At 34.6% G+C, this 15,221-nt stretch overlaps 1 protein-coding gene across 1 annotated transcript in view; it reads left to right on the forward strand.

The window, feature by feature from the left end:
* LOC149778533 (E3 ubiquitin-protein ligase COP1-like) overlaps window positions 1-15,221 on the forward strand; it is a 92,984-nt gene that overhangs the window by 60,857 nt on the left and 16,906 nt on the right. The window contains exons 18-20 of the mRNA XM_089939414.1: window positions 1,921-2,009; window positions 8,973-9,032; window positions 11,584-11,628. Coding sequence (XP_089795540.1) covers window positions 1,921-2,009; window positions 8,973-9,032; window positions 11,584-11,628 — 194 coding nt within the window. The remainder of the gene's footprint in view (window positions 1-1,920; window positions 2,010-8,972; window positions 9,033-11,583; window positions 11,629-15,221) is intronic.

Here is a 15,221-nt window from a genome sequence, read left to right on the forward strand (position 1 = left end):
GTGCATTTTGCAGTTGGACTCGGCATATATAAGCAGATATATACAGTAAATATGTTAATATTCAAAAAGTACACCCGCACCCCAACAATATCTATTAGAGGGAGGGGTTTGTGCATTTGCATTTGTGTTTTCCTGCCCTATTAAAAATTCTACTTTGTCATGAACAGATTTTTTATTTTAAAAAATTATATTTTCTGTTTAAATAGACCAATGACTTTAAACGATTTGCACAAAATTTCAGACAGGCTTCAAACAATTGGTGATTGGGGGTGGGTTGCATTTGCTACCACCTCCAGATTTATATATTGGTTAAGTAGAAAACATATTTCTTAGAAAAGTTCAGGAAAATGTTGATCTCTTGAAAACCCAGTCACTGGCATACTTAGCAACCCTCTGGCAAAAAAAAAAATTCAGGATAGGAGACAAGAGAATTCTTTATAATGTAAACTTTTCTGCAAGCTCAAAATGCTTGACACAAAGGAAAACATGAAATACAGAATTTTGGTCCACTTAAAGTTTTCAAAGTCCTGCTGTATTATTTGCTATCTTTTGGTCATAGATATTGGGTGATCTGCAACAATTTGCTTTATGTCTATACACTTTAAAATTGGACATTATGAAATCTGTGTATAAAATGAAAAGTGCAAAAAATGAAATTAAAGTGAAATATTTCTTGCTAAATGATTTCTTTTGTTCCTTTTTTACTCATGTAGATTGCTAAAGAAATGTTTCTAATGGTACTCTTGCATGGGGTTTAAATGGTGATAGCAAATCATAATGTTTTTAATACTTATGATTTATACTTATTTATAAGGCCAAACAAAAAATAGTGTTTCCAATTGCCTGAACATTCCTGTTTCTCATTGCTGACCCTAGCACTTTTTTTCCCTGAGGCCTGGGTCCATAAAGGGGCCAGGGCCAAACAACACTTTTTAATTTTATAAAAGATAAATTTTGCTTGAACAAGAACTAGGAGAGGCCTGGGTATTTCTTACCCTAGGGCCCATGATTGCTCTCTACGGCTCTGCTTGTAAGTCAAGTCCAACTGCAAAAAAACAGACCTTGATCTACCAATGTATAATGTGCTGGCAGATCAGGGTCTGTTGTTTGATCTTCTGATTACTACTGGCAAACTACAAGATTTAGATCTGCCAGCACATTATGCAAGGGCAGATCTGGTCTGTGCATTTTGCAGTTAGAGTCAACTTGTATGAAAGTAAAAAGATGGTATGACATTGTGCATTGCATCCCAAAAAAATTTGGCAATGTGTGGAAACACATTAACAAACTTACCATTTAATTACAGCACCCAACAGCTTGTAAATTTTGCATCGCAAGCAAGTCTAACCTAACTTAGGTTCACTGAGGAAAATAAGTAGTCGTGTTCAAAATATTAGCATAGTAGAAATCTATTTCAACATAGTGGAGAAAGAACTAATCTGAATTTATATGGTAATAAATTCATTGGTTACACCTTATATGTGCAACCTATGGCCCTTTGGACATGTCCAGCCCATGACTTGAATTTATCTGCATTTTCATAGAATATGGTATGACCTTAAAAATCTCTTATCCAGCATGCACCCTGGGAAAGTTTCACGTGCCTGGATTACTATGTGACATGACACAAGTCTAGCTATATTTATAATGTCATTGCATAATGTAAAGTCCTTCCATTTGTCTTGATAAATGGAAATGTAAACTCTTGTATAGTTGACACAAAATTTAAACTTGAAGCCTGTGCAATATATTATGCCCCCTTTTGCTAGTAGTTTAAAAACATAATATTAAACTCATCGCATATTTTTGCATGTAATGGACATAAAAGTAAAATTTTATAGTTAGGCACAAATATCTAAAACCTTAGAATGAAAAACTCCTAATCTTGAGATTCAACGGAGAACTCATTTTTTATTTCAGGGAGTGAGAACAATTCTTTGTATGTCTACTACAAGGGGTTATCCAAGCAGTTGCTGACCTACAAGTTTGAGACACACAGAAGTGTAATGGTAATGATACGTATACATGTTGTTTTTGTAGCTGAATTATACCACATAATGTTAGTTTTGTATGCTATATAATGTATATGTAATATTTTTTGTGCTGGTCATTTTGTATATGCCTACCATAAGGTGAGCATATAATGCTAATGATGGTGTCTAGCTATCAGTTCCTTTGTTACCAATTTTATTTCTACACAGTTAAAATAGTTACTGGCATAAGGAAGCTCTTACTCATTTCTGGGGTCAGATTTCAAAATACAAGGACACTGTGAAAGGAGAAAAATGGTTTCTGCAAAATTACTTGTGTTCTTCACCATCTACAGTTACCTAGCTTTGTGCATGGTTTATGTTTGGGGTAAGGAAGAACCCTATTCATGTTTGTGTCCAATGGTCAGAAGTGCAGATCTCTAACTGAAAGAAAAAACAAATGGTTTCTGCTACAATAATCTACAACAATAACTCAAGCTCTTCTTCATCTACAATTACCAAATTTTGTGATGCTGCCATTTTGGGGCAAGGAAGAACCCTAAAAATATTTGGGTCAGACGATCAAAAGTAAGGTCACTGCGACTGAAAGAATAAAAATGATTCCTGCTCAGTGACATTAGATCTACATGGAACCTATTAGTTTTGGGGTCAAAAGATCTCTGGCCAAGGTAATTGTGAGTGAAACAAAAGGTTTCTGCATCAAAGACCTGGACCATACTTGTTTGATGGCCTGCACTTGTGGTAAGGAAGAAGTCTGTAAATGTTGGGGTCAGTGGTTATGGTCACTGTGACAAAGATCAAGAGTGATTTCTGCACAAAAATTTCAACTGTCTACATAGAGGACTATTAAATACTGGGCAGGCATATAGTGTGCTATACATGGTAATCTTTTTTTTACTGTTTTTTTTATGTATCTGATCTTTCCCATGTTGACATTTATTTGTCATATTTCATTACTGCTAAACTGTATTACTACTAAACAGTACAATGTAAATGAATAAAATTAAAATCATTCATTTCTGTGCCCCACCACAAAAAAGAATTTTCATGTTAACATTTTCCTGTCCATCTCACAGTTCTGATCTTTTTGGCAATTAGATGCTTTACTTGAGTAACCATGTTCAATGAAGACATTCCTTGTGACTGCAGCATTTTAAATGTTGCCAATGATTTATTTTACAGTATTTCTTTTCATGCAACTTGTGTATTGTAACTTACATACTCATGCATAAATGTGAACAATGCATATTATAATATCTTTTATTTTCCTGCCTCTGTATGGTAGAAGTATATGGGAATTCTTCTCTCCATCTGACAAGCACAAAATCTTGTTAATGCAACTCGTCATGCAGGTTTTATATACCTGCTATAAGGTCCAGCATGCAGTGTTAGAATGATGTCCATTCATCATCTATCCATTCAGCTGACTATTACAATTTCATTTCTGCAGTGATATGTCACAGTAACTCCAGTTCTCCATCACCTACAGTTGCCAGACTTTGGATCGCTTGCACTTGTGGTAAGGAAGAACTCTATTGATTTCAGGGTCATAAGGTTAAAGGCCTTGGTCACTGAATGAAAGAGAAAAAAATTGGTTTCTGCTCATTAACTCCAGTTCTTTACCATGTAAAGAAGCCTTTTGATTTTGGTGTCACAAATTCAAAGATCGTTGTAAGTGTGGCTGAAAGGAGAAACAAGTTGCTGGTTCTAGATGACAGACCTGGACAAAACTTTGAGGATGCTATGCACTTAAGAAAAAGAAGAAGCCAGTTGATTTTGGGGACAAATGTCAAGAATCAAGGAAGAAAAATGGTTTCTGTATAAATTGTTCAATTATGGCCATGTACCTTCATCATAGTTTGTGCATGACTTGCATGTTGAGTATAATATAAACCTGTTGATTGTTTGAATCCAGAGATAAAAATCGCTGTAACTGAAAGAAGAATATTTCTGTGTAATAACTTTAGTTCTAGAACCTATATGTTGATCAAAGTTTATGGAGGGTGTGATTTAAGTTATGAAAGAGGCCTACTGATCTTGGGTTCAAATTATGAAAGGTGAGGTCATTGTGGGTCAAAGAAAAATGGGTTTTGTTTTAGAGTTGATTACTTGACCAATTTCGTGGATGGCTTGCACTTAGTGTAAGATGGAAATGTTTAGATTTTAGAGTCTAAAGTTCAGAGGTCATGATCATGGTACTTCCAGGAAGAAAATCATAGTTTCAGCACATTAATTTTCATTCAAGACTGTGTACCTTAGATAAATATCCAGGTCATGTCTACCTATTCGTCAATTTCTCCATTCAGCCGTCGACCGCTCCAGTGGCCTAGTGGTTAGAGCATCCTCCTCAGATGCGGTAGGTCATGGGTTCGATCCCCGGCCGAGTCATACCATAGACTTACAAAAATGGTACTAACAGCTGCCTCGCTAGGTGCTCAGCATTAAAAGGTTAGTGTTAGGGCTGGCCGGCCTGGTGTCAGGATAATTTGACTGGGTGGGACATCATGCTACATGTCTGTGGCATGATGCCCCAGTGCTAGACATCACTATAACCTGCCACATTGCAGACATCGTAGCGATATGAATGAAAAATTGTTAAAGCTACGTTAAAAATCACAATCAAATCACACCATTCAGCCATCATATCCTACTACTGCCTACATAGAAGAATTCAGCAGGGATGAAGTATAAGATATGCTATTCACAGTACACTTGCTGATGGATTGCCATGAAACTTTGTAAATATTATAGACAGCGCCAGTATTTTTCAGACAGGATCATAAATAGTATACTCCACCAAATATTATAGTAAGCACATTAAGAACTATCAAAAAATGTATTTTAATTTGAGCTTCAATGGCTTAAATCTCTGTAAAGTGTCAAACCATGCTTTCATTGAATGCTCAAACAGGGTGATTCCAAGTTTTGCAGCTAATGCAGTCAAATGACCATTATATTATGAACTTAGAAAATAATAGCAAAAATTATGAAAATATGATTGTTGCAGTCAAATCTGAAGACTGGCTTGTCCTTGTTTGTTTCGGATATAGATTTCATGTTAGTTTTAGTGGCATTGGTCGGGAAACCAATCTGACCTTTACAGTTGTACCTGAGATGCTTCATTAGGCCCATGTTTTCATGGAAAACACCTACATATTCAAGCTGTTGCCTATAGCATTTTCTAAAAATGGCATCCAGTGAACAGAAACACCTTGAAGACCAAAAAAGTGAAAATCCGCAGCTTTTTTTTCCCCATTTTTTTTTTCTTCATATTTGTTCCGTGTTTTGAACATGAATATGGATGTACATTTTACTTGTTGAAAATCAGTTCTTTTAATTTAAAAAAGAAAATGAATTAAAATTTCCTTGCAATTTTTTGTTTTGATTGAGCAACCAGTTCCAATAATATGTATATAGGGATATAGAGTTCTAAGATATGATTGGTTCATTCGAAATCAAAGCTACCATGCTAGTCTATAACCACCATATTGGATTGCGTAAAGCAGGTGCTTCTATCACTGTATCTCATCATCATTACATTCAGCTTCTAGTCATGTATAAGAGGATTCAGAATTTTCTCCAGCAGAAAAAAGAAAACAGAACTTTTTCTTGTTTAGATCTGTGAGACCATTTAGTAAAGATAAAACTTTGCATTTTTCAAATTGTGTAATTGTGATTTCACTATTGGATATGGAGGTGCCCATGACATAAACAGCATGAAAAAGCTAATTGACATCAACTTGCTGCTTCATCATCAACAACACAGGCTGAACTTACATTTATAAATACCAGAGAGAACCTTGATGTAATTTGACTAGCAGTTCGTTCTACTAAATTTCTTTTAGAAATGAGCCAATTTCTTTCAGTTGCTAGTGTTGCTGGTGATTTATTTCGCACACTTTTAACAGATAGTAAAATCGCAAAGGATTACTTGTGTGCTAGAACATAAACAGTTTTGAAAAAAATTACAGAATTCAGATCTTCAGTGAAAGATGGTGTATTGGAATTGATAATGATTGAAAAAACAAGGTGTGGAAAGGCACCTATAAACTGCCTGTCAGAGTGTGAGTGTTGCACTCTTGCACCTTCTTAATGGGCAGCCAAATGGAACAGGGTCCCTGTTCAGATGGTGCACGAGTGCATTACATGCATCTTTGACATTAAATAATTTAATTGAGTAAGTTACTGTCATACTTTACTGATGTTTGTAGATGTTGTAGTTACTTATTAAGGTTATAAAAATATTTATTTATTCCTGAAAATCAGTATTTTTGTCATAAGCACTCAGTAATTTTGTACTCTGGAGTTGGCAGCTATGATAATCACCCATGTTGACCTAGCAGTGTTTTGAAGCAAAGTCAGTCAGTATAATTTATAAACAAAAAAAGACAATTAGCTTCTTACAACATTTAAGCAGGCAGCATAGAAGTATATAAAGTTATGTTGAGATTCTTGTGGAAAAAATCATGAAAGGCAACAATTACATTTATTGGACATCAAATTGTTTTGATTTGAGTGTGTTTCACGACTGGAGAGATGGTTGCCATTGCCACTTGAAATTAAGGAAACAAAAACAAAATTCAACAAACCAAATGATTTTGCCAAGTTGAGAGATTTAGGCAAGAAGCCTTTGAACTCTTTGAGGTTTGGAACTGTACTTTCTGAAATTGTACTGGAGGTAATTTAAGCTCTAAGTGTACTTCACAAATCTATTTTACTTGAACATGTTTGCTTTCACTGCATTAGTTTCAGATCACACTTCTGAACTTTTTTAAATGCACAGTTCCATATAGATAAGAGCAATACATGAAATTTTTGTTACACATTGTGGACAAATTTTGACTGCCCTACTGAGAAGGTCTTTCTAGGGATGGCAGGTAAGAAAATGCCTAATTTAGTTTTGTCATTTTTTTTTCAGCTGGGAGATATACTAAATTGAGGCTTTCTGGTTCCCTTTAGTCTTGCTTGAGCATAATCTGATAGTAATTAAAAATTATAAATAAAATTAAATTAAGAGATTGCAGTAATGGTGATTAGGATAGAAAAATTGCATGTGTACATGTGTCACAGGATGAAGCCGGGTTGGGACTGGATTAGGGAAGACACCAAAAGCAACTGCATTTACAAGATGTTTATTTATAAATGCAATTTAAATATTAACAAATCTGACACCATTATAAACAAAAAGATAAGGAAAATCATGAAGTTCCTAACATGGAACTATCAACAACAATTAACTCAACGAGAAAAAACTCAAACATGAATTTAACAAATGGAATTTCAAAACAAACATGAATTCCTATCACCGATCAACAAAATAAAAGTGATCTACACCCCAATATAAAGAAAGTCTTGAATGTATCGTTCAGATAATGATTTAGAAAGGAATGTAAATTTGGATGTATCGTTCATAAAACGATATTGAAAAGCAGTGTAAATTACGAACCTATCGATCGTTCACATAAACGATATAGCAATAGAAATGAATGAAATTACGAACCTATCGATCGTTCACATAACGATATAGCAATAGGAATGAATGAAATTATGAACCTATCGATCGTTCACATAACGATATAGCAATAGGAAAGAATGAAATTATGAACCTATAGACCGTTCACATAATGATATAGCAATAGGAATGAATGAAATTATGAACCTATCGGTCGTTCATATAACAATAGGAATGAATGAAATTATGAACCCATTGATCTTTCATATAACGATAGGAATGAATGAAATTATGAACCTATCGAGCATTCAAATAATGATATGACAATAGGAATAAATGAAATTACGAACCTATCGATCGTTCACATGACGATAGGAATGAATGAAATTATGAAATGCAATAGTGGAAATAACATGGAACACTATATATAACTATCGTGGCGCCCATTTGATGACCAAGATGTTAACTCCAGTTCCACGCGCTCTAGTCAATGGCCAGAGAAGAACCCACGCATGGTCTGCTCCTCTCAGTCTGTTGAAGGATCCCTCGAGAGCCCTCACATCACAGACCTGATGGTCGCGAAGCCCTGGTCCCTCGCATTGAGAAAACCAGTCCACTCTTCCGATCCAACGTCACCAAAACAGCGTATACGTCACACAAAACCCCACAGAGTTCTGTGACTCCACATCAAACGATGTATAAGGCATGGCAGGCATGTATAAAGCAGCTCTACAGCTGGTGATTCCACATCAAACCATATACAAGGCATGGCATAAGGCAGCTAAAATTATAACAACTAAACTGTGTAGTACATATGACACGGATAAGTACTTCTGCATTTATATATATTGCGCATGCGCACACATGAATTCGTTACCCATTGCATTAATCGTTCAATGCATGCAGCCTATAATTAAATATCAATTTGTCTGTTCAGTTACAACAAATAGCTAACTTGAACCAGACTAAAGTATTTCTAATATGGCGTTGTAAAACCTAGGTATTGACTCTCTGTAGAATTTAAAATAAATATATGTTTCCTGCTCATTAGCTACTGCATTCAATGAATATGTTTGCAGATACGTCTTTTTGAAACATTAATTAAGGTTCTAAAACATCTAAAGTATAAAAACAATTGTCATAGAAACGAATAGTATTGAAGAAAATTTCATTACCTCTACAGCTGGAGATTTGCTTCCATAAAGGGGTAAGCTTTCTGACAAGACTCTGCGTAATGTAATTTAGTTATAGAGAATTTGCTCTATATGTACACTAGCTGTGACAGATATGCGCAGCTAGGTACTTAGGTTTCCCGCTGCTGGCAATTTGCACGTGCAGGGGTCAGAGTTTCGCTCAGGGTTTCGAAATAACTAGAGCCGAAAAAATATATCACCCTCGGGTGACGCTGTACGCGGCAACGAAACCCGAGAACATTTTTGACAACATATACATATTGATATAACTCGGTACACAATTCCGTGACAACATGAATTTTATAGTCAATAAAAATAGATTTATGTTTTTTTCAGGAGAAGGACAAAAGAGAGGAAGAGTTGAATGAATTTGTCAGTGCAGTAGCATGGAGACCTGTAAGTTATCTACACTAATATATTTTGCTGTTGACTAAGGTTTATGGTGTCATTGTTCAGTTTATATTGGAATAATGCTTGAATTGAACACTGTACCCATCAGCCTAGTAAACAGTCACTGACAGACTATATAATGTACTTATCCGACCAAAAAATCCATTGCATTTGTATGAAATGATAGCAACAAAAACAGTGAATCTCTTTAGTGGGCCACTTCTGAAGTTTCAAAGCCAATATAATTTCTTTTCAACATGATTTTCCTAAGAGGTGTTAACAGCATACTTATTTCATTTGATAGTATTGCCAGAGTTGATTTTCCATTTTGTCAGTGCAAGGTCTTGCAAACATTTGATTTACATTGTAAAGATATAAAGGGAGACAGGTTTAGTTTTCTCAGAATCTTATCTGGTGGACATAAACCTGTTATGAGCTGATGCAGACATTATTAGGGGATATTTATGGTCTCCATATGACCTAGCTTATTCAGATGATCATTTTAAATTAGGTATATTAATGTTTTTGACCATCAGCTACCACTGGGCTTAGTTTACCCCCACCTTCCACAGTCGTGATGAGCCCCCATTCTGAAGATGAATGTGGGGGACCTCCCCTTCATAAAAAAGTGCTGGCAGCATCTCTGCATGAAGCAAAGCAAATCATCTAAACTCATGAAAATTGGTGTTAGATAAACCTTAAGGATACCTCAGTAATGATAAATTTGAATATCACTGTGACCTAATTTTCAGGTTTGAGGTCTCTGGTTATTTTTTTCTTTATCAGTTTGTATATTTTCGGCTACTCCAAATGCACTACCATGGTCATAGTGATTCATGATTATGTGTAAAAAGCTTGTTTTTAATAGTAGTCATCATCTGTTTCAACCTCAGGTCAGCCACTGAAATGACCTATTTAGGGTTTGTTCTGAACTATCTCTCTGTATATTCCCTGTCCTCAGATTCACTGTTAAAGGGCCTTTATGTTCTTTTTTTCTCATGTGATTTATTTATTTTAAACAAACATGTTTTCATACATGTTTTGGTAATACCGTTGTTTTAATTTGTATTAAAATTTAACAGTATCAGTGACACAGAACCAACTTTTTAAAAATGTTTCTGCTTAAAAGCCTCAAAACAAAGCACAGCTTTTAAAAATGTTTTCCCTTAATAGATCATAAAATTAAGTTGCTGGTCAGAAAATTGTGCACCTTTTGATATTTTCACAGAAAATAAACTGGGTCTGTAAACCATGTCCAACACTAGCATTATATGGATAACATTGATATAATGTGGGTTTTATTTTCCACTGAATTTTATATTGCTCCTCATAATATTGCACATAAATATCCTAACAAAGAAAACATGATGCAAGATTGTGACCACTTAATGTCAGGTGCTGTTCGGTGTTTGTTGATGAATTGGGGGCCCTGTATAAGGAATAACAATTTATTGGGAAAAAAGTTACTTAGTGCAAATAACTTTTCTTTTTGCAAAATTGTTATTGGTGCATTTAATTTATGTACCAGCATGAATTCCATGGTATGTCACAGACTTAACAAGTTGCTATGATAATAACAAAGACCTTTAAATAATAATGACTTCCGTAATAGTCGCAGTAGATGAATAATGACACATTGGTATAGCCATGCAGATGGGTTTGAAGGCAAATTATGGTTAATTTTTTTTACATGGGTTCAGTAACTGTGCAGGGGAGCCTGAGCTAGGTGTCTGAGTGTGTCCTTTAGAAAGACACTTTGCTATCATTCTTGGTATGATGCAGTCCAATAAAGGGCTAAATGTGCCTTGAAATCCAGGCTACCAATTGCATTCATTTATATAAAATTGTATAGGTATTCGGTCACTTACAGTCAGTTTTCTGTGATCAGTGATGTAAGTTTTCTTTTTTAAAAGTTTGTGGTATTTGATCTGAACAAACTTCGTCATTGGTACTTTCTCTCAAATTATGATTAAAAAAGCAAATTTGACAAAAAAATAAAGCATGCAAAACTGTATGTGGACTGAGTTTAATAAGGCTTTTGCCATATCTGTAGTTTAGCTTAGTTTGACTGGCTTCACTACTGACTGTCATTTTCCTGTATTTGTTTCATTGTTTCCATTTTATGGACTGTACCATCAGCTGAAGTTAATTGCACAGGTCAGTATTGGTCTTGTCATTTATCAAGTAATGCTAATAGTGTATGTTTTTGCACTTGTTTTATCATTCTAAAACTCTTTTGGATATACGCATGAACTTAGTACATAGATATTTCATGAACAGAAAATTAGTCCCATATTGAGGGGGGATATAATATCTTTGAATTGGATTGTTTGCAAAAGTAGTCTTTCATTAAAAATATGTATGATTGGAGTTTGCAATATCCAGAAGTTCAGTACTTTTTAAAAGTTAAAAAATTAAGTCCGTTCTAGTTTCAAACCATAGCAGAGATTTCATTCTTACACAGTTAAAGCAAGAGAAAAGCATTGTTGTCATAGTAACACATACCATGGTCTTCAGAAGAAGAAATATGCCTTGACCATTTTTTCCCATTTTGCAGGGATCCAATGTTGTGGTAGCAGCTAATAGTCAGGGTACAGTCAAAGTAAGTTCATCGTATCCCATCAGTTCCTTCACAGATTAATTAATTGATGGATCACCATTTCATAGAGTATGCACGCCTGTCAGTCAGATGCTGACACTTTTTTTTAAAAAGTTCAACCATAAGTTTTGGATTTTCAAAGAGAAGTGATCGTGATATTTAACTGGAGTGAAAAGAATACCACAATTTTTCACTGGCCATCAATAGACACAGATAACTTTATAACCATGAAATTTGAAGTTATAATTAGACACTTATGTAGCTGATCAATAAATATGGCTGCCCTCACTTAAAGATGACTCAAGTTCAAATTCTTTTTTTCTTGATGTGCTATATTACTTTGAATTGGGAAGGAGAATTATGTTACGGTTTATATTTTCTGTGCAAATGATCACAAAACACAGCAGAACGTAAATGGTAAACCACTGACATCATGCGTGATTCATTAAGAAGTCCGCTGCTTCAATCAGTTATACAATTTATCTTGCTATGCAATAGCTTTGAGCATAAAATAAACAGAAAATTTGCTTGCTATGACTGAATAATGGATATATTTCAACTTACATTAGGAAAACTTATGCATTTACCTCTCATGTGTTTAGCATGTATGATTATTACATGGAAATGTTACAAGTTAATATAACTTGTTTAAAAAGTAAATAAATCTATTTATTTTTCTGATTTCTTATTGTTTGTGCCTAATTCATATTTGTGTATAATTTGATCGGATGATGATAAGAATTGAACATTCATGGGTTGCTGTTACAGTACCTCTCCCTTTTTGATTCTAATTAGTTATTGTTTGTGCATTATTGCATTGTAATTTTTCATCAATGTACCAGTAATTATGTTTTTATTTGCCTTGAAATTGTAAATAGCTAACTCATTAAAATGTAATCCCAGTATGACAACAACGAACAGCAATAGGTTTCTGAGCGTATTTACATAATGGTGCACCGCTCCAGTGGCCTAGTGGTTAGAGCATTTGCCTCAGATGTGGGAGGTCGTGGGTTCGAACCTAGGCCGAGTCATACCAAAGACTTACAAAAATGTTACTAACAGCTGCCTTGCTAGGCACTCAGCATTAAGAGGTTAGTGTTAGGACTGGTCGGCCTGGTGCCAGGATAATGTGACTGGGTGGGACATCATGCTTCATGTCTGCAGCATGATGCCCCAGTGCTAGACATAACTATAAAACTGCCACACTGCAGACATCGTAGCGATATGACTAAAAATAGTTAAAGCTACGTTAAAAATCCTGATTACTCACACACATACATAATGGTGCCACCACATGTACATTGAAGGTTTGAACTTGCACTGAATGAAGTACATCTCTTAGATTCGAGTCTTAGGCACTACTGCACTAAAAACTTAAATAATATCTCGAAAATAAAATAATGAATTTTCAGAAATAATGCTTTAAAATTATTGTAATGCCCAAAAACTGAGTTCTAATTTGCTTTGATGTAAGCGACCTCAAACCCCATTTACACAGCTATAGTAATCATGCTAATATTATGGAGTAAAAGCAATTACACATCAAAGTATTCCCTCTTAACTCATACCAGCTTCACAATTTTAACGATTAACTGGCCTGGATTGCTGTGAAGAAACAAATGACTAATCCACCAATTATAAGCAAAGGAAACACCAAAACCAGTATGTGGAAAATTATGCTTTTGTTCAGCCAAAACACAAAACTGACATAGATCGATGATGATCTTGGTCCATCTGTATTCAGCATTTTATCTTTTATTATTACCCTTTTTTCATAAACATGTAATAGTTATGTGAATATATGCACCTTGCACAAATAAACATTTGTACCTTTTCTTAAAGATTGCCTCAATTTGTAGGATCACTTATATCACTGAAAAAGAGTTACTCGTGAGCCAGTGGATCAGTGTAAATGCAACAGCTACATAAGTTTAGCTGAAATGTGATCTGGAAGAATGCAATTTGGTAGAAACAATGAATAAAGCAAAATCTGCGTCTGATAATTTTGGGAATAAACAATAATTTAAGTGACACTAAGCATGATTTGCACTGTGTAAGTAGTGTATATTGTAGTACAATGTGCTCTCCTGGGTAAACTTGAATCAGTCCATGAATTATGAAGTCTTTTTTTAATTTCATTGTGAAGAAATCAGAAAATATGCAAATGCAAAAGAGTACCAAAAAAGTCATAGTTGCTTATAATGTGTTTTTTTAAAATGCACACAAATCTTAGTCAATTTTTTTAAAAATTAAAATGTTCAAGTTTAGACCTTGGCCCGCGGATAAGCTGACCCACCCACCCCTTCTTTCAGGCTTTTATTTTTCCCTAAATTATTCAGCTTATGCACGAATATATACATTATATCTGTTATTCATTTGTTTCAAGCAAATATCCTCAATTTAACTATCATTGGCCCACTAACATTTGCGTGGTATATTGCATATTCAGTGGACAGGCAGAAAGTTTATTGCCTGCCTTAATGAAGCAGCTCAAACACCTTGATGATCGTTGATTCATATAGAAATTAAAATCATCATAAGTACTAAATTTCTTATCCAATTTTTTTGAAATTCTCAGTATATATTGAGAAATAATTTTACTTTCAATTAATACTTCTGCTATAAGTATGATGTAGATTTTTGTAGAATTGATTATGCAATGAGTAGGTGCAGTTCTTTCGGATCTGGAGATCCATCAACATGAGGGATGCCATATTCAGTGTTATACTTGCACTGTGTAATTAAAAAGTTCTAATTATGGTATAAATTTCATGAAGTTAAAGCTCATTATTATGAATGCAAGCTAACGATGTCATAAATGGTGTCTCCCATCAACTGTATGTACATAGCAGAAGAGTTTGTCCCCCATTTTTCATTGTTTGGATTTCTCCTTTTTAGTAGTTCTGTCTCTCTCATGGATACAGCCATTAAAGCATCTTAACATGCAGTGTCCATTTTTTACACTGATTTAACAAAAAAAAACATTAAAGGTAATGATACACCACGGAAGCATAGTTGTAGTTTCTGTAAATTAAATAATGGTGTTTTAGATGGATTTTAGAAGCCACTTTCCAACGACAAGGCATGCTGAGCTTATTTAGAAATGGATATTTGTAGTTGACGTATACAAAATAGAATATGTATCAGTGATAGAATCCAAATAGCACGTAGAGTCATTTGTTCCTCCTAGGTCCTAGACATCAGTACATATACATTCCTGGTTGATGATTTTTGTTTAGTTGTTTATGGGGTTTTTTTTGCATTTTGTATCAATACCATTATATCTGCAATCGTAAAATTTGGTGAGGGAATGTGTCTTGATGATAGTACGCCCACATAACAAAAGTAGGTCATGCTTTAGTAACTTTGGTTAAATTGTGTGTTTCAAGTTTATTTTGCAGTCTATATACATGCTGGAGTCATCAAGCTTTATGATTTATTATACGAATTATGACCATAACAAGGGGTGTGCACTAACTAAGGCATGTGCAGACATATAACATCAAGCTTTGTAAGTTGGGGTTGGGTGGGTGGATCTACACAACCTTCAGAAAGGTCTTCTAGACTGTGATTTATACAAATTTTCACTGATGACT

This window comes from Sinohyriopsis cumingii, chromosome 17 (genome assembly GCF_028554795.1).
Source record: "Sinohyriopsis cumingii isolate HCF-2022 chromosome 17, ASM2855479v2, whole genome shotgun sequence".
Lineage (NCBI taxonomy): Eukaryota > Metazoa > Mollusca > Bivalvia > Unionida > Unionidae > Sinohyriopsis > Sinohyriopsis cumingii.